General features: G+C 44.5%; 1 protein-coding gene across 1 annotated transcript; it reads right to left on the bottom strand.

The window, feature by feature from the left end:
• Positions 1-16,956: 16,956 nt before the first annotated feature.
• LOC104468891 (death domain-containing protein CRADD-like) lies at positions 16,957-26,615 on the bottom strand. Its single transcript, XM_010083173.1, is given in 4 exon segments — positions 16,957-17,252; positions 22,051-22,112; positions 24,308-24,414; positions 26,526-26,615. Coding segments are annotated over 4 exon segments (555 nt in total).
• Positions 26,616-27,634: the final 1,019 nt, after the last annotated feature.

Consider the following 27,634-nt stretch of genomic DNA (forward strand, 5'->3'; position numbering starts at 1 on the left):
GTCAGCAAAGTGCTGCCAAAAATTCTGACCACACCCATAAAGAAACACGAAAATATTCCTCCCAGGAAAACAGAAAGCTTATTTTAGTTAATTTTTGAAATGAGATGGTGGCCAGCTAACTGGATTTGACACAGAAAAAAAAAAAAAGAAGTATAGTCCTCCTTCCTCACAAAGGATTATAAATAATTCTAAAGTTTTTTATTTACTGGGCCATTACAAAAATGCAGACAAATGCTGGATGTGCATGAGCATATACAATTGCATGTGTGAATTTGGGGGTAAAAGTGTGCATAGATCCTAGACAAGTGCACTGCATATCATTAATGTCCCCTTCGAGGGTTTCAGACTACAAGAATGTAAAAAAAAAAAAAAAAAAAAAAGATAAAAGATCCCTGTTAGGTCAAACACAGTCCTGGACAGCCCAGTGACCTGACTCGGAAAGTCGCCAGTAACAGATGCTTTGGAAAGAATATAAAAAAGCAAGCAAATACAGAGCGATCCTACACTTTCAACAGTCAAGCAGGGGCTGTGGGGGCTTTCTAAGCTGAAGGCTACATCTGGAGCCCAGTTTTTAATAGCTGCAGAGATGCTTACTGCTCAGGTGGTCTCTCTGCTTGCCGGGGAGCTTTGTCTTATAAACAGCAACAGAGCAACGGCCCCAGGGGCTGCACTTGGCTGCTGCAGAAAGAGCTACCACCTGCCCCTGCTGCTCCAGGGAGCCCCCACTTCAGGGCATAATCAGTCCCCAGTTTTGTTGCTGAGGCAGCCAACAAAAGTTATTGTAATTAACATAAATTGTGGTGATGGACTCCCTAATTTTGCTCAGAGAGGTTATTATATACCTATTAGACAGCAACAAGTGTGGCCACTACTGATCTGGGCTGGTTTGAATTAATGACCCAGAAATTAAAGACTCTATATCCTATTAACAGTCTGCCAAGTCATGCCAGATCCCATTACTTTTGTTTATTTGTAACCCGTCAGGAAGGACCCTGTGTAAATCCAGATCTGGAGTCAATCCAGAACAACTCCAAAAGGCACCTCTACAATCTCTCTCACATGCCTAGTTTCACACAGCAGTGGGGAAATATTAATTTCCATGGGGTTTTCTTCACCCAGACACATGTTGAAGGATGATGTCGGAAAGGTACCAGTGAGATGTGAAGAGGGATTTGGACTCTCACCTTGCAAAAGCCATTTGCTGCACTGGTGCCACGTTGAGACGTATAAATATGAGACAATTACCTGAAATTTCAGCTCTGGTCAGTGTGTGACCCTGGTTGGTACTTTGCTAGTTCTAGCTGGTAAGGGAGGGGTGGGTTTGGAAATGGCAGGGGTGCAGGTCACAGTGTACACTGTGGGGGCAAGTACCCCCCATCTCCTGCAACTTGCAACCCCTCTGACGGTTGATTGGAACTGGTGGGACCCCCCAGCCAGGAAAAGGCCACTGCAACGGGACCTTCCCAGGGCATGTTTCAACCCTGCTCCCCACCCTACCACCCACACAAGTGTGCATGCAGGAAGTGAAACCTAGGTACTGCAGCGATAACTTCAGGTTATCATGTTAATTCCAGCCATAAAGCGATAAGGGAATACCAAGAATGCCACACTGGGAACAAGTTGTGATCGTGGGGGACTATGCCAGTCTTGGCAGCTGATGCTAGTTATTGCCTAATTGCCTATGGAAGAGCCCAGGTAGGTTGTGTGCCGGGCTGACAGCCCAGTCGCATGAACCTCTGCAGGTTTCCCTATCTGCTTACTGCTGGAGACTGTAAATTAAGGATAAGCACACCAGTGAGCTGAGTCGATCTGCAAAAAAAAAAAAAAAAAAAAAGTCACCCCTTCCCTCCTCGTCGTTCCCACCTGATATGAAAGGAGGAGGAGAAGACAGAGAAAATGCACCCCCCACCCCACCCCATCCCCCCACAGCTCCTGCTTCTGAAAGAGCCACTGCAGCAGCATCGTCCACCTCGGCGTCTGGCTGCAGCCCTGATCCAGTCCAGGCTTTCTGCAGATCCCTACTGGAAGGAAGCCATTTTTCTTGAGTGTATTTCCAAGAAACAGTTGACAGGCTTGGCACAGCTATTCCTGGAAATGTTCAATAGGTCATCTTCTGGAAGAGAGTGCTGACTGATGGAATTGAACAGATCTTGTTCTGCGTGCCGCGCGCTGCTCGCTCCCTCTCTCACGACGGCTTGGCGTTCACCTTCGCACCGTGCCCAGGCCCCCTGCCACCTTGGCATCCCCCCCATCCCAGCTTCAGCAGTGTACCAGCCTTGCACCCAACCCACTCTGCACCGAAATGGCTTGCAGGATTCGGTGTGCCGTGAGCCGTATTTCCCTCCTGGCAGCACCGCCGTGGTTGTCCTGTGCTGACAGAACAATTGCTGCGTGAAAGCGACTGGCCCCCGACTATAAATTACAGCTCTGCCCCTTTGCACACTCCCACTGGCACAGTGGAAATCTTGTGCACATACACACGCAGCCATGCACGTGGCGGCTGGGAGCCTGGTGACACAGGCTGTCGGACTGCACCGTCCGTGCTGGTCCCTATCTGTCCCTCTGGGCTGAGTTATACGCCAGGGACGGGCTTTTAGCTTTTGTAGCATGTTGCTGTTTGCCGGCACCAAGGAAGCATAGGGTGAAGTCATGCTAGGAGAAAGTTGCTTAAGGTGAGGCACACTGGCGAGGAAAAAAACCAGAAGATCCATGTTGGGTGGTTTCTTCGATGCTTCTCCTGCCTTTAACCTGTTCCTGGCTGTAATTGCCCTAGTGAGATCTATTTCCTTCACTGATTCTGGGGCGGATCCTGGCACCTCTTTCTTGCTAACTGAGGAAAAGGTCTTGGACAGTGATCCCGGCTCAGCCTGAGCCAGGGCAGGTCAGGGTGCCTCGCTGGCACTCCCACCCAGGGTGAGGAAGTGCTGCCCTGTGCCAGGGCAGCCCCCCAGGCTGCGGCAGGGAGGGTCTGCAAGCAAGGGCAGCCATCCAGCCTCTGCATGTGGACAGTGCCAGGGGTTGTGCCCTCAGGGCACCAGCCAGGGATGAGAGTTGCTCCGTTTTAGAAAAGCACGCAAGTTTGCTCCCTGCAAAGTGTCTTAGCCCAGCTCTGCAGCATCCCACCCCAGCCTGCCTGCAGAGGAGAGCTCGAGTCCCCTCCCTGCATCTTAGCTCCAGGGTCAGGCTTGCCCTTTCTGCCCATGACAGGTATTTTCTCCCCATGTTCAGAGAGATTTAGCACGGCTGGCTGGGTTTTATTCTGGCCTAGATAGCTCCTTATCACATTAAAGGATCTTTGCTTCTGTATCAGCACAGCTCAGCAGGTATAAGCTGATACCACCAGCAGCAGGCATGTAACACTCCCTGCTGCTGTCCCCCAAGAGGAGCACGAGCAGAACTTGTCCTCCTGTCCTTCCCCAGCAGTGCCAGGTGGGGAAGGGCTGGGAGGGGCAACCCAGGTGCTTAGCTGGGATGTGGTGCAAGGAGCTACCCTTGCCTCTGCGTTTGGGCTGTGGTGATTCTTCAGGTTAAATATTGTATCTGTCCTGTGTCCCATGAGCTTTTTCTTTCTCTTTCTCTTCTGCCACCTGTGAATGCAGCTGTTGGCTAAAATTATTTTAAAATCATACTTAGCAGATTCTGTGTTGTCCCCCTTCAACTCTATCCACAAATAATGTACTTGCTCTCTGCCAGGAATTAAATTTCATCCATATCTCTAAAAACGTCAAGCCAAAACACACTCGGCTCAAACAGTTGCCAGAGCTGGCACCAGATCTGCTGGGTCCCCAGGCAGAGGCTCGGAGAAGCCTTCCCTTTCCCCCTCTCACATCACAGATACATTGCACTGCTGCTTGATTTCCCCCGATTGCCTGCTCCTTGATTCCCAGTGGCCCAGAGCTCATCTTCTCTAGGCTGTAGGTTCCTAAAACTAGTTTAGCATGCAACTGCTGAGGTGTTTTAAGACAGGAAAAATAAAGACCGGAAGGTACTCCTTGTGCTAGGAATGCAAACAGTGGTGAACACACAATGGGCACTCAGTCCCCGCACCTCTGGAGCACACCCACTTCACATCTTCCCGCTCGCTCTTAGTTGTTGCAAGTCTTCCCTATTTGAAAAACTCAAAGCATTTTTTTCAAGGAGAAAGTAAACCCACTGCCCCTGTTTACCCATGAGTGAAGAGATCTGAAGGTGGGCTACGCTGAGCTCACAGCCACCAGGGGACCCAGCCCACCAACTCCAAATTAGAAGCCCCCCAAAGAGGACCATGGCACTCATGGCTGTTCACGCCACTACGAACAGAGGAACCAAGTGTGAGGTTTAGCTCAAAGCAAGGACTTTCCTCAGGGCTGGGGAACATGTGAAATGAAAGGTTCATTTTAAAGAAACTCTTTCAAAGGGAGAAAGTTGTAACCCTTCTGAGTAGAGACCAGGAATGCGTCTTGAGTTTTCAGGCTTTGCTCTCTACCTCCAAAGCACGGGACTGAGGAACACTTCTCCTGTAGACACCCTCTTATGCATGAGTGCGGATGCCTGCTGCAGCACGTCGGGATGAGAGTCATGCCCATGGCTTCCCTCCCTCCTTTCCTCGCCCAGCCCCTGTGGTTCTTCTCATCTGCTGAAAATAACCCCAAGCATGCACGCACACACACACTGTGAGACGCACCTGCTCTGTAACATTGACAATGCTGTGTTTTTCCAAATCTATGCCTTCTAGTCCTTTTCTTATGCATTAATAAACACCTCAAAACACCATTTGTTACTGACTTAATTACCAGTTGTCACCACTCAGCAAATATTTCAAACAGCTGACAGTGGGAAACACCTGGTCATGTGCAGTATACAAGATGAGCTCTTGAAAAAAGATCTCTGAAATAAAAAAGGAGTCATTCATAGTGACACTTTTCAGGGCCTTTGCCTCCTGGTGGGTGGACATACAGAAAAATGTGCAAAAATCCTTTATCCAGCATTCATTTATTCATGCAGATAAAGCTTCGTGGACACTTTGCATAATTTTCAGAGGCTCACAGATGCTGGTGGGACCAGCTGCCATGTCTTCCCCAGGGCTACTCCCACCCTGGCAGGGGATGCTGCAGCTCCATGCTCCCCTGCGATAGCGCAGGGCAGAGCAGTGGGAAGACCACCTGGAGCTGGACGCTTTGCAGGGGTGTGTCAGGCTGAAGAACACACCTTTCACCTGACCTTCAAGAGACCACTTTCTTTAATGTGAGACTTGCCAAGTCTGCAGGAAAAGCACTTTATGGCTAAGTGCAAGTAGGTTGGGGTGAGAATGGGGAAGGGGTGTAGCAGAAGGGGACAAGTTGTGGGTTTTTAAGCAGATGCAGGAGAACTCACTCTCCTCTGGCTGAGAAAGAAATCCTAGTTTATCATTTGGGCCAAGATTCACATATATAGCTTTAAAATCATACAGTGTTTATTAATAGAATGTGCTCTCCTTCCCTAAACCCAGACTCCCTATAGCTGCTGACGGGCATCTAACAGTCAGTGTTGCTTTGTCATTTTTGTTCGGAGCTGTGGTTTTTTAGAAGCTACTTAGAAACATCTCTTCCATTTTACTTGCCTGTGTATCTTTCCCACTGCCTGGCCAGCTTGTGGCTGATAATTCTCAGTGACTCACAGATAAAACCTATTAAAAAAACCCCTAAGCAGTGACGCACCAGATGTGCAGTGAAATTTTAAAAACATGCTATGACTTTTTAGGAATACATGCAATTAATATTAAACAGATGCCTGAAGTTTCCTGCACAGCTGTTTCTCTATTACGTGTCATGACTTTTAATGGCACTGAGGTGAGACACACAGACAGGAGGAAATGCAAGACTATTCCAAATTCAAGCTTTTAAAATTCTAGCAACAAAGAGGGAGGAAAAAAATCCAAACCACCAAACCTCTCACAAGGCACAAAATGGAACTTTTTTGCTGGGGTGCTTCACAAAGCATACAGTGAAGTATCTTGGTCAAGTTAACAAGTACAATCTACTGCTTGGTACCTTTGTTATTTAGTTTATTACCTTTGTTAGGCACTCCTGTTTATTGGCTTATCTATTTCCATAGCAGAGATCCACTCTGTGTTTATACCCTGCTAGGACTAGAACTGGATTACAAGGCTGTGTTTTGTTCCAGAATGCCTCTTGCTGTGTGTGAACTGTTTATACAAACTGAGTAGGTCTTTTTCCAGGGGAGCTCGTGTACCAAGTTTCAGTTTCCTCTTATTGGATGCATGAGCCATTTATTACCCCCTGAAAGGCCTCCCTGAAACTCATGTTGTCAGGACCTCCATGGCTGGTGAGGTGGCAGCGTTACTGCAGGGGCCATCAGCATTCACAACCAGAACCATCAGGAGCTGAAAGCACCTTGTCTCAAAAATCAGGACTTTGGGGTGGGATTGACTTTATCTGACACGGGGCATGGGATTAATCTCAATTAATGTACATACCTACAGCTGAGCTAGGCATCAATTATAGTCACTGGGGTATGAATTAATCTCATCCTAGCAAAAACACAGGGAAAGGTAGATGAATGGTACCCAAAAGGTGCCTGCTTCTCTTCCTTGACTATAAAAGGATGTAACAGGGATCAGCTCTGATGTAGGTGTCTCTACGGTAGATGTCTAAAGTTAGATGGATACTTCTCTGGTTTTCTAATGCTAAATTGTTGGCCAAAGCAAGTCATCTATGTTCCCTTGACAGCCAGTGGAAAAGAAATCTGTCTAGAAAATGTCATCCACATCTACCTGACAGGTGGGCTGAGCTGCCTGCCAACGGTGCCCATCTTAATTCTGCTGTTTATGGGAGAAGCATAGGCTACATGCCTGGTCCCTAGCTGGTGAAAGCTAGAAGGAATGGAGTCAGGTCTCCATCTCATAGGATTACTTTGCTTCAGGATCATACCTTCACCCATGACCTCAGGAAGACTTCAGCTCATTGTTTGGCTGGCATGGCACAAACGCATCGGTGCTTTTGCGTTTCCTCGGATATCTTTTCTTGCTCCAGGGTTAAGCAGTCAAAGCGACACAGGAAAGCCCTTGGATTTTAAGCAGCTTCACCCCAGGTACCCTCCGTACAATGCAGTTCCCCCTCCCACCCACTGCCCTTCTTCCCAACAGGATCTCCTGCGGCCCCAAATTCCTCTGGCAGCAGCTGCTGTCACTCTGTGTCCCTTTGGAGGCTCATTATGGTTTTCATATTTGCTCTCTCGCTATTCATCATGCCTTCTGTGGGGAGTCACAGCTAGTTTATCAGCTACCAGGAGCATGCTCTCTGGGCTGAAAAGCAATTTCCTTTTCTCCTCTTATTGCAGAAGCCTAAGAAGGGTTTGATTTATGCCATCAGTTTTAGATTTAAAAATCTTCAGCTTCACATAGGTACATTTCCTGGAGATCAGCAATGCTTAGTATAGTAAGCATTTAGTAACGCTTAACAGATGAGCAATTCTGTTATGCCATATGATCATCTCTTATACACTAGGTCTGGATTTTTCCTACCATGTTAGTTATAGCCACTGTCAAACGGTGCCGTTCATCTTTTCCTCTTTCTCTTACCAAGCTTATGTTCCCAGGAGAGTTCACAGTGGTTACTGTGGCAGCCCTTCAATCCTGCTTCTGATCAGCTGCAGTTCTGGCTTACTTTTGTGCAGCGCTCCTGCTTTGTTGCTGTAATGGCCCTTTAAAAACATAAGTGTTTGCCAACATGCTCAAGTACAGGAGAACACAATGGCACTATCTGAGAAATGCCGGCTTTTTTAATGAAAAACATTGCTGTCTGCCAGGGAAAGTGGCATTCACCACCGCATGGATAGCTCAGACTCAACGGGCCACACTCGTTGCTGCCGGATTTCTGCTGGGCTCATCAGAAGTGTGAGCCACTGTGGTCCACCCTGAGGGTCCACGCAAGCCCACGCTGGAGATGTCCATTGCGGGGGAGGTGGAGTGGGACTGGCTGCGCATGTGGGTCGTGCCCACCTCGGGTGTACGGCAAAGGGGCACACTGAGGAGTGAGCAGGAGCACGGGCCTCCAAACTGGGCCAAGCACTCAGCTGTTCCTCTTCTCCCAGCTGGGAACAGGTTGCCCAGAGAGGTGCTGGATGCCCCATCTCTGGAAACATTCAAGGCCAGGTTGGATGGGGCTCCGAGCAACCTGGTCTAGCTGAAGATGTCCCTGCTTACGGCCAGGGGGCTGGACTAGATGACCTTTAAATGTTCGTTCTAATCCAAATTATTCTATGATTCCATGCTCAAGGTGCTTTTTTTATAACACTTAAGAGAACTAACCTGCATTTCTAAAATGAGACACTCAAGAGAGGTTTTGAAGCAGCCAGCACTTCCGTTGCCTTACTTCATTTCCCAAGGAACCAGCTATTTTGGTTGCCAGTTTCTTGAAGGAAGGCTGTGTATCGACTCACAGCCCTGCACCACAGCTGGGCGAGCCCCTTGCAGCCTCATAGCAGCAGGCGCGTTTCTCTGGCCAATGGAGCTTGACCTTCCCGTGACACCCTCCAGATCCCCTAGAGATGGACCCAACAGCTTGGGCCATTAAACATGTCCCCAGACCAGGGCCCAAAAGCCAGCAGGAGGCCTTGGACGGGGTGACTGAGCCTCATCATCCAGCCCTGCATGGCACACGTCCCGAGGTCAGCCCAGTGCTCATGTCCCTGTGCAGGGAGGTGGTGGTGGCTCCACGCCCCCGGGGCGGCGTTGGGTGGGCAGCAGCCATGGCCAGGAGCGTTTGCTGTTGGCCATGCTTGGCCAGGAGCCTGCTGGCGCTTCTTTTGGGTGACGACTTTGCTTCAGTCATTCATGGCTCGTCACTTCGCCAGGATGCACGCCTCGCGGGATTAGGTTTTGGAAATCGCAGCTGCGTGCCCTGTGAGCAATGTCTCTTCTAGGAAAGCATGTTAAACCTAGAGACAGCCCGTCAGCTGGATTTCAGAGTGAAATCTGATGTGTCAGTTGTGTCTGCCTGGGAAAAGAAAAAAAGAGAGAAAAATCCTACCTGCTACAGCATCTGCTTGTGTCAGAGAACACGTCTCCTGACATGCGGTCTCGTGGCAGGGACAGGGAGCCAGCAGGCAGGGACGTGAGCCACTGCCAAGGACAGGAAAGTGCTGGGAGCAAGTCCTCCCAGAGCTCCGGAGCTCATTCCCTTCTCCCCTGATCCTTTTATTCTTGTCCCCTACATGCTCACGCACACATGTCCCTCTGACCTGTTTGCTATTCCCTGTCCTTACCAGGTGCCTTGGGGCTGACTCACCAAAGGCTGGAGCTGACGTGGAAGTGGAGAAGCCGACAACCCGTGACATGGGGCTCAGCCTACAGCTACAACAGAAAAATCACAGTCCTCAAATTCCCAACAGGCTGGTCAGCCAGGCTCAGGGCTTTGTTTCTAGTCTGCTTTTCTTCAGATCTTTGCTATTACTCTTGCCTGCTTCTATGACGTGGCTCTTGCTTTAGACAGCTAGCTTCAGGGGTTTAATTTCCAAGTTTCTGTGGGACCCAAATACTTGGTCTTGGGTGAGAAAACTGGTCTGTATCACAAGGAAAACCTCTGTTTTGCTCTTCAAGGCCCATGTTGACATGCCTTGCACCATGGCTGAGAAGCACGCCCATGCTCCTCAGATCTCTCTCTGCTCTGCACAGGTTTCAGTGCTCCACCCTGCTCACTGTTCGATGGCCGCTTGCTCTGACAGCAAACCCCAAGCATGCATTAAGTCAATAATCTTGGTCTCACTACACCTTTGTCAAACTCTGCTCACCAGAGGTCTGCATCACTCTCCAAGTTGCAGCCTGAAGTGGTTTCTCAAATGTTGCAAAGTCAGGACCAGCAATGGAAAGGAAGAATATGCAATTATTGAAGATCATTTCACATGCAGACATCTGACCAGACGGTGGAGCGAGCCCAGCACAAGGCAAGTAAAATTCCTTTAGAAGTCTTGATTTCCCAGGTCCCATGGCTTGTTTGTTAATCCTGAGATTTTTCTCAGAAGTCTTTATTCTCCAGAACAGGGGTGTGTGCTGATCGCATGCTGCTTCTTGGAAATTACTGGGAGGTAATTCTAGGTGGGAATTTGAACAAAAGGTGTTGCTTAAGCATTTTGAAGAATAATTGAGCACTTGCTATGCAGTTTGTTTAATAACCTGAAAGACGGATCCTTATCAGCAGTCTCCACATGCTCTAGTTATTCAATTGCTTTCTTATTTAAATAAAGCCTAGCAAATGTGTCCATAGAAATAAAATCACCTCATAAAATGTGGTATCACTGAGGTGTGCCTGCTTAGATAATTGAAACTTATATTTTCCTGTTGGTACATCTTTATATCCTTTTTTTACAGGGCTGTTGGGTGTCTGCTGGGCTTTCAAGGGCAATGACCATGCTGTGCATCCCCAGCACCATTCCTGTTAAGGTGCCACAAAAGCAACTGTGGTTGTCAGCAAATCCTGGCCAGCCTCAGTCAACTGGGAACACTCCCAGACCCTTCCTGGAGCTCACAGGGTAAAGCTGGGAAGCATCACCCTCCTGTCAGAGAAAGTATCACTAAAAAAATCAAAATGAGCATCAAAGGAGTGTAAGAGTCTCCGTGTGTCTGCTTCCTAAGGAACAGTGTTCAGTGTGTGTGCAAAAAACACACCAACCCACTCTAGTTTGTGAGCATAACAATGATTCCCTTCAGGATAATCCAAAATTAATGGTGCAAAGATGGAAGATTAGAGTCAATAACAATAAAATAGCTAATGATTGAAATCACAGTGCACACCAACACGCAGATGTCCCAGGTACTAGAAGAGTTTGCATATTTTGCAAGGCAGAAGGGTGAATACTGCAGCCCGCACCTGACTGCACGACACAGGTCAGGCTGACTTACAGCTCCCCAGTGGCCAAGCCTGAGCATCCCAATTACAGGGCAAAATTCACTATACCAGCACAGAAATAAAACCAGGAAGGAAGTGCTGGATCAGCTCTGAATTTAAGAAAAAGAAAAAAAAAAGAAAAAAAAAAAAGAAGTATTGTTAACCAGAAAATTACTCTGACTCTGGAAATACATCTTCAACTAGAAACATTGCCAATGGGATCTGCACTTGAGAAGTGCTCCCAGCTAAGGTGTTGTCCTACCCTGCCCTGAGCCTGTTCACGGAGGTGGCTCTGTCATGCAGAAACAGGACTTTGGGTAGTTTAATATTATGCCTAGACACACATTCCTCAGGAAGGGCTATGACAGCACTCACAAGAGCAAGTAATAACTATCCAGCCAGTGAAAACAGCCTATTCTGCAAGGGCCTGTTAAAGAAATCTCTGTGTGACCTCGCTGTGAATGAGCTTGCTGCTGGCATGGAAGAGGTCTGGGTGACATCCCGGGAAGCTGATGGCCTCTCTGCACCCACCATGTGAACATTAACGCCAGCCATGGCAAAGCACATTGCCTACTTTGCCCTCCCAGGGTCTAATGGGTTTGTTCCTCTTCTGGGCAGAGGGCAGTTCAAGTACTTGGCTCATTCAATTCTCTCTGCCCTTTTCCAAGTCTGATAGCAAGGGCTGGTGCTGCATATGATCAGATGTGAAAACTGTAAAGACAGAAGAAAGAAAATGCACAGACTGCCATAAGGCTGCATTTCTTTTGGGTCAACAGTGGCTTTGGATCCTTGATCTTAAGGTGAAAAACTCCATGAATGTACTAACAATCTCCTGAGACATCAAATCCCACCTCTTAGGGGATTATTCACATTCCAGAACTCAAAATGCTCTCGGTTTTGGAGATTTACTGATATCCTTTGCTGAATGGCTCAACTCCTCTGTTCTTTTCCCTTTCTCATGACGCTTACTTTGAAGTGAATAGTGTAAAATTGCACTTGAGGCAGTGAAAAGAGGACCCCATAACCCAGAGTGCTTACTACACCCACAAAAACCCCTTTCCTTTTTCCTGCCCCAAACCCATAAAGACTTCTTCTCAGAGGGAGGGAGCAAAAGTACCACGCTTCAGCAGGTTCCAATTAAAGAAAGCCTAATCCAAAGCGCATTGAAGTTAGTAAGAGACTTTTTGTCTCTTTGCTGGTGGGGTTTGGACCAGACGTCAATGTCAGAAATGGTATCTGTAACACGTGCAGACATTGATGCAGTCACTGCTGCAGGAGTGCCAGCAGTCTCCCTGCACCATTATCAGTCCTACTGATCGTTCAGCTCTCTGCAACAGCTTCAAAGGGAAATCGCCAATTTGTCTTTTTTTTTTTCTTTCACAACTGAAATGCTAGGTTCAGAAGTGAATTCTGCTAAAACACTGACTTCTTTTTTTAATCTGGAAAGATATTTTGAAAGATTATTTCCGTTTCCGGCAAATGTTCCTTTTTCTCAGGAAATCAGTTCAGGAAAGACACTATATTTGGGACAGAAAAAGCCAAATCACTGGTTTTATTTTTAGGTCTGCTTATCAGGTGATAGAAAGACACCTTGAAAGTCAAAATTATTTTCACTTAGTGAAATCTGGACAAGGCTTTTGGATATTCATTGTAAATACACAAAGATTTTAGGAACTGCCTTTTCAGCTTTACTTCTACTATGCCTTGACATTAGTCTATAGCTATAGAGAATATGGAAGCTTATAAACAGATTAGCTCTCAAAGACTGTTTTTATTTTTGTAAGAAACAAAATTGGCAGCAGGACCACATTTTGCATCAGATAAGCATGCCTTTTATGTTCTTTTAATATAATATGACTGTTTATTTTTCCAGCCTTTTGCAAAAATGTTTTATTCCACAGATCAATGACTGTCATAATACATAACTCAAGATGGAAATTTCCCCTGCATCATCTGGGAGAAGTGGCTCAAAGATGACTGCATTTTTGTTTTACTGGACACTCCAGCCACTCTTCAATGCAGCATAAAGCCTCCTTGACATGGTTCTGCCCTGAGGAAATCCCTCCTTTGTGATCACCCATGAGGCTTTATACAGGTGGGAAGTAGTGCTCTTAGACCTTGCCTATTGCTATGCTAAGAGTCCACCTGTACTTGCTGAGTACAAACAGCTTTTATAAAGCCTGCTTACCACTTAGGAGAGTTAAACGGGATCTCAGTCTCCCTTACAGACCAAAGAAGAAAATCAGTGACTACTTTTTCCAAGGTGGAAGGTCCAGCAGGGGCCACCTTTACGTTTTCCTCTCTCAGGGCTCCTAAACCCCGCCACAAATAAGTAGACAGAGAGCAACAATACCCTTTTCACTAGAAAAGCTTTTTAAACACCGGTTGAGAAACGTAAACACATCAGAGAGAAGTTGCTGCTGGCTAACCTTTGCCCCTGAGCCCACGTGCCAGCTCCAAAGCCTGGAGTGGCCACGTGCCTTGCTGCAAGCAAGGAGCAGCAAAGAGGGATGAGTCCTTGCTGGGGGCTGCCCCTAGCCGTCAGTCTACCCTGTGCACCGGTCCTGGGGGCACGTCAGGCAGGGAGGACAGGAGCCCCTGTGCAAGCCCCCTGTCGTCACCCAGACTGGTGGGAGTTGAGGCGAAGGGAGAGATGGGGAAATTTGCTCACTGAGTTGCCTCACTCCCGAACAATACTCAAGTTTCAGGCTTGTCTACGAGTGAAATTCTGCCCCTAGCCGTCAGTCTACCCTGTGCACCGGTCCTGGGGGCACGTCAGGCAGGGAGGACAGGAGCCCCTGTGCAAGCCCCCTGTCGTCACCCAGACTGGTGGGAGTTGAGGCGAAGGGAGAGATGGGGAAATTTGCTCACTGAGTTGCCTCACTCCCGAACAATACTCAAGTTTCAGGCTTGTCTACGAGTGAAATTTAAATAAAGAACATTTGCTCCCAAATTAGCCAGAGAAGAATAAACATATTAAGACCTTTTGGCTGTCCTAAGAGAGAATAAGAGGCCTTGCTATACATGTGAAGAATTAAATTGTCTTAATTGCATCCTTGTGCAAAATAAAGCATTACATACAGAAGAAAAATATTTTTAAGTGGATGGAAAAATCCACTGGGTTAAAGGAATACTACTGTCAAGTTAAATGTGTCCCTGCATTTGTGTGGTGCAAAAACAAGTTTTAATAAAACTGAAGAGTCTAATAGGAACATTTCCATGAATTTAAAAATAACAGCAATGGAAACAATCTCATAAAATAAGTAAACTTCTCCCTTCAATGTTTGCAACTCAAGTATTACAGCATTAATTTAGGGCCTGGGAATGTGAAAGTAACTATAAATTATGAATCAAGTGCTTTGTTCTACAATACGACAGGCCAGGTTTTAAATTCCTTGTCTAGCGTGGTTTCTGTAATTTCAGTACCACTGCTGGCATGCAGAATTTAGCCCACCTAAAGACCAATTTAAATGGTAAAATTACCTGATATGATACTTATCCATCAGGTTTCCAGTGGCCCATAGTAGATACACAGGAGGATACCTGACTTACAAGGAAGGCTTCTTTGGCATGATGCTTTGTATCTACTCCAGGCTGTTTTCTTAACCATTAAAAAGACTCTAAATATATTAATTATGTATAACGTGACACTGGTCTTACAAATTAAGAATATGAAATGCAAAGTTCACCCAGAGAAGAAGGTACCAGGGTCCCGTGAGTGTGCCCATTACCACCCCAACTGGTTGCCTTCCCAGAGCACTGTGCTCATGCTGGGTTAACTGGGGATGACTCCTGTGGAGACCAGTCTGTGTTAAGACTTGGTGCATGCTGGCTCAGAACAAGATAATGTACTTGCATTTATGCTGCTGGAAACCAGCTTCTTCCTCTAAATCATGTTTTCAGCAGTTTCTCCTGTTCACCATCTCCAGCTTTTGTTCCTCCAAACTGCTATCAGGGACACTACTTTCCCCTCTTCCCTAACACACAGACCATGCTTCTGCCCATCTCACTGTCAGAATTACTCCAGAGTCCTCATGACACTCCCTACGCTGGGCCGTGCCCATATGAATTTGCCAAACGTCTGTACAACTTCTCTAGGATGGTTTTCAACCAAAAAAAGAATATCCTGGTATTAAAGCATCATGAAACAGAAAAATAAATAAATCCCAAGGTCTAAATTGATTTACATTGTTTATCTGGGATTTGTTGATAGACTTAAAACTCTGTAAGTAGCCATAATAGGATATGATTAGTTAAGATCAGAGTGAGGTATAACAGGATCACAATTTAGTGAAGGTCAGAACAGTATATAGAATATTAAAACCAAGATACCACCAGATTGCTTTGGGACCTGCAGGAGCTGATCCTGCCAGGATATGTTTTCTGTTTCCATGCTTCTGAAAAACAAGGCAGACAGGATTTACTTTAAATCTCTTTGTCTTTCCTAATTTCCCAGAAGTCTTCCAAAATCTGGGTAAAGGAAGAATTAAAAACAAACAAACAAAAAAACCCAAACAAACCCACCCCCCCCAACCAACCCAAAAAAACCAAACACAAACAAAAAATAGCAATAAAGTTCATTCTTGCCCCAATAAAGACTTTTGTCAAGGCTGTAAAGCTGTTAAATTATATGGGGCAGATCTTGCAGGATGGGAAGTTACTTGTCAAGGACTCTGTAGATGAAACAGTCTACCGTAACTTGCTCATAAATAGACCTGGAAACTCTGCATACAAACTTTGTTCCTCATTTACTGTACAGCAAACTGCTCAAGGAGAATTAAAATGTATTCTGCCTCTCGTCATCAAGCCCTGGAGAGAAGTTGGTCACTTCCATCGCTTTTGGATACATCTCTGTGGAGTGATCCCCACTTACCTGGCCAGCAAAATCCTCAGTGGTTTTTTCCAGCAAGAAGAAAATCTCCTTGACAGGAGGGAAGGAGGAGAAAAATCCAAGCTTTACTGTTCTTCTGGATAAAATCTAATCATCACTGGTGGTACAATTACAGCTGGCAAAGAACTGGGGACAGGAGTGTTGAAGTTGCTGCACCCCATGAGGTGCAGAAAAGCTGGGAGAAAGCAAATGAGCCTGGTGGATGACACAAGCTCGAAAGAGAGCAGTGGGGAGTTCATCTTGATCAGAAAGAACCTGCAAGCCAGTACCCTGTTGGGCATGTGGTGGTCAGAGAAAGGTACCTATGGACACTCGACCTAATAGTAAAACTTCCATGAAACAAGATTGCCTGGACCCAGAGCACAGTACAAAGACTCAGCAGGCACCAGGTTGTCTCCCAGTTTATTGGTGGAGCCAAACACAACTTAGAAGTTGTCTCATTTTTTAAGCCCCTACTCACTCTGTTTGCCTGTTCCTGCCTATCTTCTGGTCACTTTTCTGCTGTGTGTCTTCTCTGAGAATTCCCCACCCATCCTATGCTAAGAGATGGCATATGCGCACAGTGCCTGTCTACTTGCAGAAACCTACAGCCATTAAATAATAACGGGAGAAACCTTCACAGGCACACTAGGTTCCTGTTACTTCCACTTAGGGGCAGTTTCAAAGGCAGACTAAGGTGGCAGCCATCTATCCTAGCAAGAAACTCTATGTGCTAAAACTTTTATAAATGCGAAATTAGCCACCTGCAATAACTGTTGTAAAATTGTTAAATTAGTTACAGTGATTATTCTCATGCTTTCCTGGGAAACAGGGAACTAGCACGGAACAGCAGTAAAAAAGGCTCCTACATAGTCCAGAAAATAGGTTAAACCAAGTGTTGCTCCCACAATGAAACCAGAAACCTTGCTGAACTCGCTGCCGGGCCGCCTGCTTGCAAGGACTTTAAGTGTCAACCTATATCCCCACTGGAATAGTACAAAAGCGAACAGGAACGAGTGATCCCTTTTTTAATGCCTGCTAAAAATTAATCTGGCCTGAAAAGAATTACAAGTCACAAGATGCCACAGAAAACTGGAATGTTTAAGCTTCATAAAACCACAGTTCCTCACCCCAATTTTTTCCAGTTTGAGGCATCAGACCTTCAACATACATTTCCATGAATCCTCTTTATTTAATTTAATGAGGTACTTGAATAACAAGGCTTCACTCAAGCATGTACTGTATCACAGACAGATCCACTTCTTCTGCCATCAGACTGGCTTGCAGGCTTTGGATTGTTGCTTTTTTCCCCAAACGCTGTCTCCACAGCACAAATGCAGCTACGATCTGTGACTGCAGGTTGTGAGGGTGATTGACTTTACATCGATAGATGTCACTATGGGACAAACCCAAGCACAGAACTATATGCTCCCATTCAGGTCCCAGTCTCCTTGCAAGCTTGTTCAGCTGCTGATCTGTTGGTAGAGTCTTCAAAATAGATGGTGCAATTTCAATTATATCTGTAAAAAAAGAAAAAGAAAAAGAAACGCATACACATGTCACTAGGCAATGCTGCAAATATTAATGTAAGACCTTGACAAGGGAGAGAATAAGCAAAGCTGAAGTGAATGAATGAATGAATTAAACAGAATATATACCTAGAAAAAGTAATTACATAAGCAACCAGAAGATTAATTAGAGGAAAACAAATGCTCAGTGAAACATACAAGAGAGCCTTGAGGTTTTGGGTGTCAATAATCCAGATATTATGATTCTGTTCCAAAGTCAAGACTTCCAAAAGTCATTCTGGGGTAGTGAACAAGAAAGGTTTTCAAGGAACCCATTTGCAGCAGCCATCACCCTCTGAAAATCAATCTGCTTGCACCAGTATGATATAGTGACAAATGACAAACATGGGACCAATAGAACCTTATTCCTATTCTGTGACTCGGTTTATACACTTCAGAAATAACTTTGATTCCTTAGTTACTAGGCATTAATCTATTTTTTTGCTGAGGGCTGTTTACAGGAAATTCTTCTGTCTCCTAAGATGCTACTTACCCTTTGTGCCCTGTCATAGAAGGCAAACTCATCTTGAGGAGAACAGCTTTGGGGGCTTTTCTTCAATTTGAATTAACCCAGAAGCATGGTTCAGGAGAACCCAAATGAACAGGGCACCAACACTGTTCCCCAATACAAATTATCCTTCCTTATCTCTCATCCCAGTTGTAGTAATGCTCCTGAAAACAGGCATGTATGTGCTACAGCCCCATTCATCTGGCCTCCTTGAAGCTGTTTCCAGGAGAGTGCAAGGAATTCCCATGGTCTCTCAGAGATTTCTGCCCCATCTCCCTTAGTACTGCCCAAGTACTCAACATGCCCCAGAATGCACTCCTCATCCAAGAAGATGTTTAGCATTGAACTGGTATCCGAGTCACGGAGGACAGGATCAATACAACTACCAAAACAGCTTCCACATCAAGCATTAAGGTAGCTGTAATTATCAGCAGTAAAAATCTCTCAGGGACTGAACCAAGTACTTCTTACAAACACAAGTAATCTCATTGTGTAATCTGATAATTTTTTTTTAAAAAGCATTAATACAAACAGTGTTAATAGCAGAGTGAGAATACAGTGCTATTCAGAAACATGCTGTATGGGATCCATCTCACCTAACTACAGATCGCCCCTCCTGAACGAATTATACTAGGACTAACTATCGCTAAGGAGAGAAATAGGCTCTTCTAGAATACAATCCATCTCACTGGAAAGAAGTTGTCTAAAATCATCAGACGAATTACTCCTCTAAACATGCACATTTATCTTCATTGACTGTAAAAGGAGCACTGGGTATAACCTCAGATGCTGGCACTGACGCTGTAAACAGCCAGTGCTGGTGAAACGATTCTCTGCCTGTAAATTCAAACCACACACCAGTTGCTTTAAAAAGGTGCATTTAGAAAAGCCACATAAGATATCTATAAAGTACATTCACTCTTCAATACCCTTTGCGATCACAAGCTGAAATTAAGGGTCAATGCCGCCTGCGACTGGTGCTTTACTTTTGTTGCTGAAGATACTGCATCAAAACAGAGCAAAAATATCCCCAAGAAAATGCTAATTATAGCCTGTCGGTCTGAAGCAGTAGACTCCCTACAGAACAGCCGCTTTGCAAAATCTAATTTATAGCTCCAATATCATGCTCGCAGTCTCCACTACAGCAGAACAGCAACACTAGAAAGCACCACTCCTTCATATTATCAAAAATAATTGGTTTTGCATAGAATACCCAGAGTGTGCAAACATTTGTACAGTTTAAGCCCAAGCACACATAAGCACTATACAAAGCTGCTTTGAGTAAAGGGAAAATTGCTTTCTGCAGAGTATTTAGGTCCCTTTGATCTTTCTGTCTCCAGATTGCCAAAGGAAACTGGGGCAAGTGGTTGGTTCGGGGACAGGGCAGAGGATGCTCAGCTCCTGAAGAAGGCTGAGCAGCGCTGGCGGGGCTGCCCTGCGCTGTCACATCACACATGATACCAGCTCCACAGGTAAGTCAGGACGAGGGAGTGCCTTTCATGAATGCAAATATTTGAGAATAACTAAAATTTAAAATAAATATAGCTACACTGTGCTGTTGCAAACACTACTTTCTGATATTAAACCCTTACATTGGCTTATGGTCAGCTACTAAGAGTGAAGCAGTGTGCCCAAAGGAACGCTACCTGCCAGCCTGGGCTTTTCGCTCTCACGCTGGAATTTTTATACTTCATGTTCACTAGCAGAATGATTTTATGATACTGAAATGTGATCAAGCAGGGAGGCCTAACAATAATACATGTCAGCTTGTCCATCCAGCCTTTGATATTAGGCAGATTTTTTCACTACAACAAGTATCTTGCCTTCAGCCTGTTATCAGCCCTTTAATAAGAATAAGAATAAAACCCATCCAGGAAATCTTTTCATCTTACGCTACCATATGATTCTAATATGGATGTGGAAAATTCTGGGACAGAAGCCAAATGTTAAATTTAATACAAAGGACTGTTATTTTAGTCGCATTTTATTTTCTGTGATAGCTCTTTTTCAGCTCTGATACAAAGTCACTGAGGAAAATCTGAGACAAGTATTACAGATGGGCAATATTATTTAGAGGTATAGAGAAATATTTAGTGAGATCTTTTAGTTATGACAAATGCAAAAATCACAAAAAGACTGGGATATGTTCTAGCATTAATGCCACTCCTGATTTAATAAACATAATGGCATTTCAGGTAAAAGGGAAATAAGTTTTCTCTGCTCAGCACCCAAGCTGCTTTGAAGACATTGCAAAAACATTAAAGATGCTTTTTTTTAGTTATGTTTACTACAGACCCTCATTTATAATCCCCATTTGTCAGGAACTGCCTGAGAGAGGTAATGAGATTAGAGCAAAAGTTTCAATTATGCAGATCCTGCATTTGAAAGGTATGTTTAGGATACTGAGACCTCAATTTTGCAAAAAATGTGAAGTTCTTGCTTTAGGTGGATCCAATGTGGAAGTGTACATGCTTATGTTAGAGATATATATACATATATATGCTTAAGCTTAGCAAAACGAGGACTGCACTGTTAGAAATGGGAAGAAGTGGGGCTTGCAGTACCACTGGAGGGTGTCGAGGTTTTCCTCTGAGAAGGTGATTTGTGGTGCCATCACCTCCAGCGAGCACACCAAGTGAAACACCATGTCCAGCCATGGACACGGTCTGCACCACAAAGTGCCAGGGCCACACGCTGCGGAGGTTTGAAGGATAGAGCCTTGCTGCTCACACCGAAGCCATTAAATCCCTGAGGAATGGGGAGCCAATGGCTTTGTGCTGGGGAGCGAGCCATCCTGGTGCAGAGCTGCTCTCCTGGGCATGGCACTTGAGACCATGAAAATCCCCTTTCTCTGGGCTGGAGGTGGGGAGGACACTCTCCACCCTGGTTTGGGAGTTGAAACCAGCCCAGAGAAAGACCCACAGCTCCTTCTACTAGAAGTTGCAGCACAAAGAAATGTGCTTCTCCCCGTCTTCAGCTCTCGCTGGTCAGAGAAGCTCATCCACCCTAAGCATTTATCCTAGCTGTCCCAGTTAAAAAAAAAAACAAACAGGTGATGTTGACAACGTCTGGCCTGTGTGTACATCTGTGCTTCCAGACCACTGCACAGAGTGGGAGATACGACAGCGCTGGTGAGTGTGGACAGGAAACAGAACTGGATATAAATAGACAGTATCACAGATCTGTACCAGACAGAATAACCCAGATACCAAAGCTGTATATGGGGCAAAGGCAGATGGTCCCCACTGTTGCATTTCTTTTTCTTCAGGACCTCTCCAGCTTTAATTAAGAGACTCCAAGAAGATGTTGCAACAGTCGGGGATGGATAATGAACTCACCCCATTCTGTCCAGCTTGGCTCAAGTGGGAGGATGTAAGATAAAGTCCAGTGAAAATTGGCTTTGAAAAACTTAAAGACTTTTCTTTGCCTTTGCTTTCTCACCACCATCTCTAGGTGATGAAAAAAGCTGAGATCATCTCTTAGGCTGTCTTGAACCATGGGAAAATCTTTATCAGCATTGAGGAACTGACCTCTCACTCTCCATGCTGCTGGAACTGAGCGGGGAGCAAGCAAGCTTGGCTCCAACACAGGACACAGCAACGAAAAATGCTGAGGCATTTCTGGATGATCTGGAAAGTACCCAGCTGATTCCTCAGAACTGCCAGCAGCCCAAAGGGCCTTACGGCTTTGTGTAAAGGACCCTTTTCCATGTCTGTATGACTTCTCTGTGCACAACCAAAAGCATCTGCTGGAGTTTCAGGGAGCTTTCTCCCTTATGCAGTCAATACATTTTTACATGATTCAACACATAAACAACTTTCTGGCTTTTGCTCTTTGATGTATAAAAGGGACTTTGATGGAAATGCTGTACCTGAATCCAAAGTGCTGAAAAAGTCTTGACCAGCTGCTGCCTAATCCTGAAGCTCCACAGGCAGTTTAGGAGACAAGCTGGGAGCCAGGGATACAATGGCCCACCTCTTATCTAATAGCTATCTAATAAATCTGTCCTTTGGGAAAGAATGTTCTGGGGACTGGTCTCTGCTTTCAGTGCTGCCTCTGTATCTTATCCATTTAAATGACCATGTACATACCCGTTGGATAAGGAGACAGAAGCAGCCCTGGAAAATATGGGGATCCAGGTCTCTCTGAGCTGCACATGCTAATGCTGAGGCAGCACAGTCATGCTCCTCTTCATTCCCTTTCTCCTGCTAAATCATTACAGGAAAAAATATAAAGATTTACCTGGGAAGCCTCTAGAATGGAGCCTGGTGGAGAGAAATCTCTCCTGGGGATCAAGGAGTATGCTGAAACAGAGCAAAATGGAATGCAAGAGCCCTTGGCGGAAATAATGCTAGGCAAATGCTCTAATTTTTATATAATCGCATTAGAAACAGGTAGGTGATTCTGGGCTTCAGACCCTGCATAGCTGGAATAGGACTATAAAAAGGAGTAATTGCTTAGGCAGGCATCTGGCCTCAGCATCTCACTGATAGGTGTACAGAGTCCTTCAGTGATCTGGACTCAAGTCACCAACTGTTGTTCACTTGACCCTCTTACCAGATCCTGCTCATAATTTCTGAAGAGTTCAAAGCAAGCATTTCAGAGTCCTCTTTAATTGTCTTTCCTGGCATCTGGAGTACAGTTCTTCCCTGATAAGTGCTAAACTTAGATCAAGCAGTTCCACAAGCAGCAAACCAAAGCAGCCTTGTTTCCCCCAGGTGTGAGTCCTACAGCTGACTCGTGCTTCAGGACTTCTCTCCTCCAGCTGCTTATCGACTCTCAAGACACTCATGAAATTGCTCCTCTCCACAACAACAACTAGGCAGGCTTCTTGAAGTTGGTCAACACATTCAGAAGCTACTGGGGTGGACACATACGCACAACGTCCTGTAGTAGAGAAGTGCACAGCCTTGGTTACTATTGTAAATGATGCTAAAAGGGACTTCGAAGCTCCACAGAACCATCGCCGCTAACGTGCCAGCAGCCAGTGACATTGGGAGCACTTCAGCTAAAGGGAAACATAAAGAATCTGGTGCCAGGCTCTGCTTCCCTCCAGCCCCCTTGGAGTGCAATGCACTTGTTCAACTACCCTGAGCCACAGACCGAGCAGCAGGTACTGAATGGGCATGGTCACTATCGCCGCACTGCATCCTGTGTGTTTTGGCAGCTGTGTTATGTTCCAGAAATTATTTAATGCCTGAATGTCACAACAGCAAATGACTTGCACATAAGTAGGTGTATTTGCTTTAAAGTGAATTCTCCTTGGCCTGAGCACAGCAGTAGAAGTGGGTCATGAAGCAGAACAACACTTGTCAGACCAGGTTGGGACAGGCTTTCAAGAGCAGCGAGGTGGGGTTGCAGAACCTGAATTGGAAGGTACGTATGTAACGCTCCTGCTAATGGAGAGATCGGAGACTTCTGAGAGCTGCAGCCTGCCTTGAGCCACCAGAGATGCTGGATGAAATGGAAAGCAGAGAGTAAGCATTTTGAAAGATCCTAGGGGGTGCTGTAGTTCACTGAAGTCAAAGACCAGATCATGATCCCGGTGAGAAGGGTGGAATAAACAGAAGGTGCTGGGTAACTGCAGGGGGTGGCTTGGCTCAATTTATTAGAAAAGGGGATGAGAGGTGATGGTTGGCCTCCATGTGTATGGCTGTTCTTCTGTTTTCTTGTTCAGCTGTTCTCTCCCAACCCTGTCCTAACAGGCGAAACTGCAGGCAAATGCTTGCCCTCTTCCTACAGGACATCCAAATTCATGAGCTCTAAGCCAACCTGCGGCAATGAATGACTGGAGTGCCAGATGGGAAAGTATCATGCTAGATATACGACACTTGGCAGACCTGCATGGAGAATGCATCGCCTACTCCCTCCTGCGCAAGTTAAAAATGATCGTGAAGCATTATAAGGCTATTGCATTGCTGTGAACTTTAGAAGGGTCTGATTCAGGACCTGTTTAAACACAAGAAACAAGCTCAAATTGCTGATGAGTGAAGAAGGTAGAACAGAATATCCAGAAACCAACCCCTACTATATAATTTAGCTGTTGGGTTTTTTTCTTGTTGTCGTTGTTGCTAATTAAACACCAGACTGATTCAAAGGCTGGGAAGGGAACTTCAGGGTTTTGCAACAGCTCCAAATAATCGTGCTCCAGGGAACATGGAAAAATATTTCCCTTCTATGTATTGCCATATACATATCTTTTCTATACATCTGCAAACAGCATGGATCACAAAAAAACCACCAGGTCCACCTCCTGGTGTCAGTGGGTTTCAAAAGTTTGACCAAGGAGTGAGAAAAACCGAACTGTAAATCCTGTGCTATTTGAAGACAGATAGCTGACCGCATTATAGATATCCTTCCATATATTAATACACTCAGATTAAAATAATTTACAGAAGAAGATTAAAATAACTTGGAGAGGATGTATAGCCTTCTCTTGCTTTTAGCATGTGCGTAGCTGTTTCGCTGTCTCTCCTGCCAAACGTGTGTGGTGAGTTACATGGGTAGCTGCGAGGTGGAAGACTGGCAGCTCTTCCACTTATCTGCACTGGTTGCCTCCTCTGTTGGCTTCTGCTCACTACCGAAGAGATGCCCACCTCCTTCATCCTGTTCATCAGAAGACACCATTTAACAACGACTGCAAAGCATGTGCTGATCTTTATTCGCAGCTTGGGAATTCTCGCCTCTTCCTCCCAGAGAACGGACTCAGCATGGGGAAATCCCACTCATGGAAAATCTGCACCTTTGCAGGAACAAAAAGCCCTGTTACCTTCCTAAGAATAAATACTATCTTCTCTAATTCAGTTAAAACCAAATCTTGGTCAGTTACATACCCAGACTAAACTACAAAATGGAATCTGTACCATAAGCAGATAAAAAAAAAAAACAAAACACCTAAAACAAGGGTTTAGAAAGCGGCACATTTATTTCAACAGTAAAACAAATTTGACAGAGAATTTTATGTTCATCTGAGTATATGCCATGGTTTTGCTTCACAAATACAGGACTGTAAAGTTTCTGTAGTTTATAACTTCTGATCTGATGAATCCAAACAGTCATTAATATACAGAATGTGCATGAATAAAACCAACCTCGGCCAATTAGTGATCATAAAACACTTATTCGTAAGCATACTTCTATCATGGTAGTTTACATTTCCATGTCTGATAATTAAATTATGAAAGGCACTAATCAAAATTGAAAGCAAATACAAAATAATTTTTAAAGACTGGTTGTGTTCTTTCACATCATGCGGTTTTTTATGACTTGTATTAAAAGATAGGAAGTTCTCTGTCTTATTTTATTTAAAATTGGAATCTAATACTATGACAGCCAATGTGCAGAATAAATAGTGTCCGTCATCCTGTAACAATCAAATCTATGGCAACTTTAAACAGTCTCCCTCAAGTGAAACAGAATTTGGTACCCATGGTACCAAATTGAGCTCCTTCCTGCCAAAAGCTTGCTGGGACTCTGCATTACTGGTGTAATTAAAAAGTATATATTTTCATTCATTAGCAATCTCTTCTCCTGTGTGAGCTCTAAAGCATCATGCTTTGCGACTTTAAATACATTTTGGATATTAGGGTAGGAAAAAAAAGACAGCACAAAATTTTGTAAATCTACAGGCAATTCAAGAACGCAGATGTTTCTATTTTGGCTCAATACCAGCAGCTAATTCTTATATTCTTTATCACTTGCTAATGACTGCCTAGTAGCTGCAGATGTGGCAGCAGAGTGCTAAAACCTGAAACATAAACATTCAGATTTCATGACAAAAGTTTTCAATTGTAATCCCACTATTCAGTTCCAGTAGCTATGCAGTTTTCCTGCATTTTTTAAATCTGTTTTACAGGTTTTGTCCCTTCACAGATCTCTGCTATACTGATGGCCTTCAGTATTGATCCATGTTAACCAGATTGACAGATTAGTGCCTAAATAAATTAATGCTGTCTTAAGTTTTCACCCTTTTCAAGCCATAGGGAACAATCCTTGGGTTTAAGAAATTGAAAGACATTGGGCTTTCACTTCTTCATTTGGTTTTTTATTGGGAAGAGCAGGGAGGAAGTTTCAGCAGTTAACAGTGCAGATGTTATTCTGTTTCCCATGCAAAGAAAATGATTACAAGCCTATCTATTATTTATCTGCTGTTGCATACTGTGAAATGAAATAATTAATTTCATCAATGAAATGGTGACTGCAGATGCACACAAGGAAAAGAACACCTCTGCAAAGAAAACACAAACACAACATACTGTAATATCTGCTCTCTGTTCAAGCAGGATTAGCCTACGTTACAGACAGAATTGGACCTACTCATACTCTTGTTTTATACTTTTTTATTTTTATCAGCATTTGATACTGCTGTAAGCCCTGAAGTGGAAGTCAAATTTGCTTGATATTTCCTACAGATTTCTGTATTGTTATAAGTAAATAAGCTATACACATCAGCACTGAAACTACAGCTGACGATACCATCTCTGCAGTGGTACCTTTGGTATAAATGCATGAACAGGTTCAGCATGCAGCATTGCACTAATGAAAAAATATCTCCTCAGTTGGGAGGTTCTGAGGAACACCTGAGCTTTTAGGAATTATTTGGAAGAACTGCTTAAATACAGGTACTGAGCATTCAGTCCTTGGCCAAAGATTTTTTTTTTTTTCCAAATAAACAAATATGAGTTGAAAGGTTATATGGAAAGGAGGCATGTGACCACTTTTTTGGAAGCTAGTTGCAACAAGTTGTTCAAGAGCAGTAAGGTAACCGACAGCCTGAGGGACAAGAGACAAGAATCCCTGGTTTACATGCTAGCAGTAACACTAGTCAACTCTAGAAATAATGCTGCAAATCAAATTCTAAAGTATGCCAGCAGATTACTATACACTTTTGAATGCTCTGCAGTTCTTAGTTCTTAGACAATACTCACAACACTTTCAACCATTAATTATTGGTCTGAAGCACGCAGAGCCATCATTTCCCTCAGTCAAGTTTCTCCTCCACACTATCACAAATAATAATTAACAATCAGTGAATGGCTGAACAAAGTCATGACTATCATACAGCACATTCATATGTGCAGTAGACTTCTCATGGTTTCAAAGGAGGCAAATGTTTACCTGGGTGGGCTGGGCAGCTCTGACAGAGTAATTAACTCATTTTAAGTGCAAAACAAAGACAACTGGAGCAATTCATGATTATTTAGTCAGCTAGGTGACAAACTCATCATGCAACTTTTGTCAGAGGATTGGAAGCTAACTTCTTTTGACAGATACTATTTGAATGTTTATTTCAAATAGTCTTTCAAAGAGCTGAGACAAGTGTTAATCCTACTGCTCCTTTGCGTGCAAGAATCACAGCAGACTCCTCAGGATGTTTATCTGCGAAGTACAGTAAGTGAGCAACTTTTTTTTCTAGCAATTTTCCTACCAAGAAATCTTTCTAAAGGCTGCAGCATTTCAACAATGAAGTCATGTGCTTGCGCTTCAGCTAGTGATGTTCCTTTTACGCAACAACAAAAATCGTATTGCCAGTTTGAAGGACTGTTTTCTTATACAAGACAACTAATCACACACGTTTCCGTTACAGGACTTCAACCACGTATGACAACAAGCCATCATATTTAGCCTTGATAAAACTGTTCATTCCTCCTAGAGATTTTTTTCTTCAAGTTGGCTCTTCTTTTTGCTTTGGCTCGAGTAGTTAGAAATATCGGAACCGAAGATCTGCGCAACAGATGGAGCTCAGTTGAGAAGAGTGCCTTTGGCTGGTGAGGATCTTTGCCTGGCAGGTGTCAAACCAAAATTAATACTGCACATATTATGCTTT

The sequence above is a fragment of the Pterocles gutturalis genome, unplaced genomic scaffold (assembly GCF_000699245.1).
Source record: "Pterocles gutturalis isolate BGI_N339 unplaced genomic scaffold, ASM69924v1 scaffold23670, whole genome shotgun sequence".
In the NCBI taxonomy this organism is placed as follows: Eukaryota; Metazoa; Chordata; class Aves; order Pterocliformes; family Pteroclidae; genus Pterocles; species Pterocles gutturalis.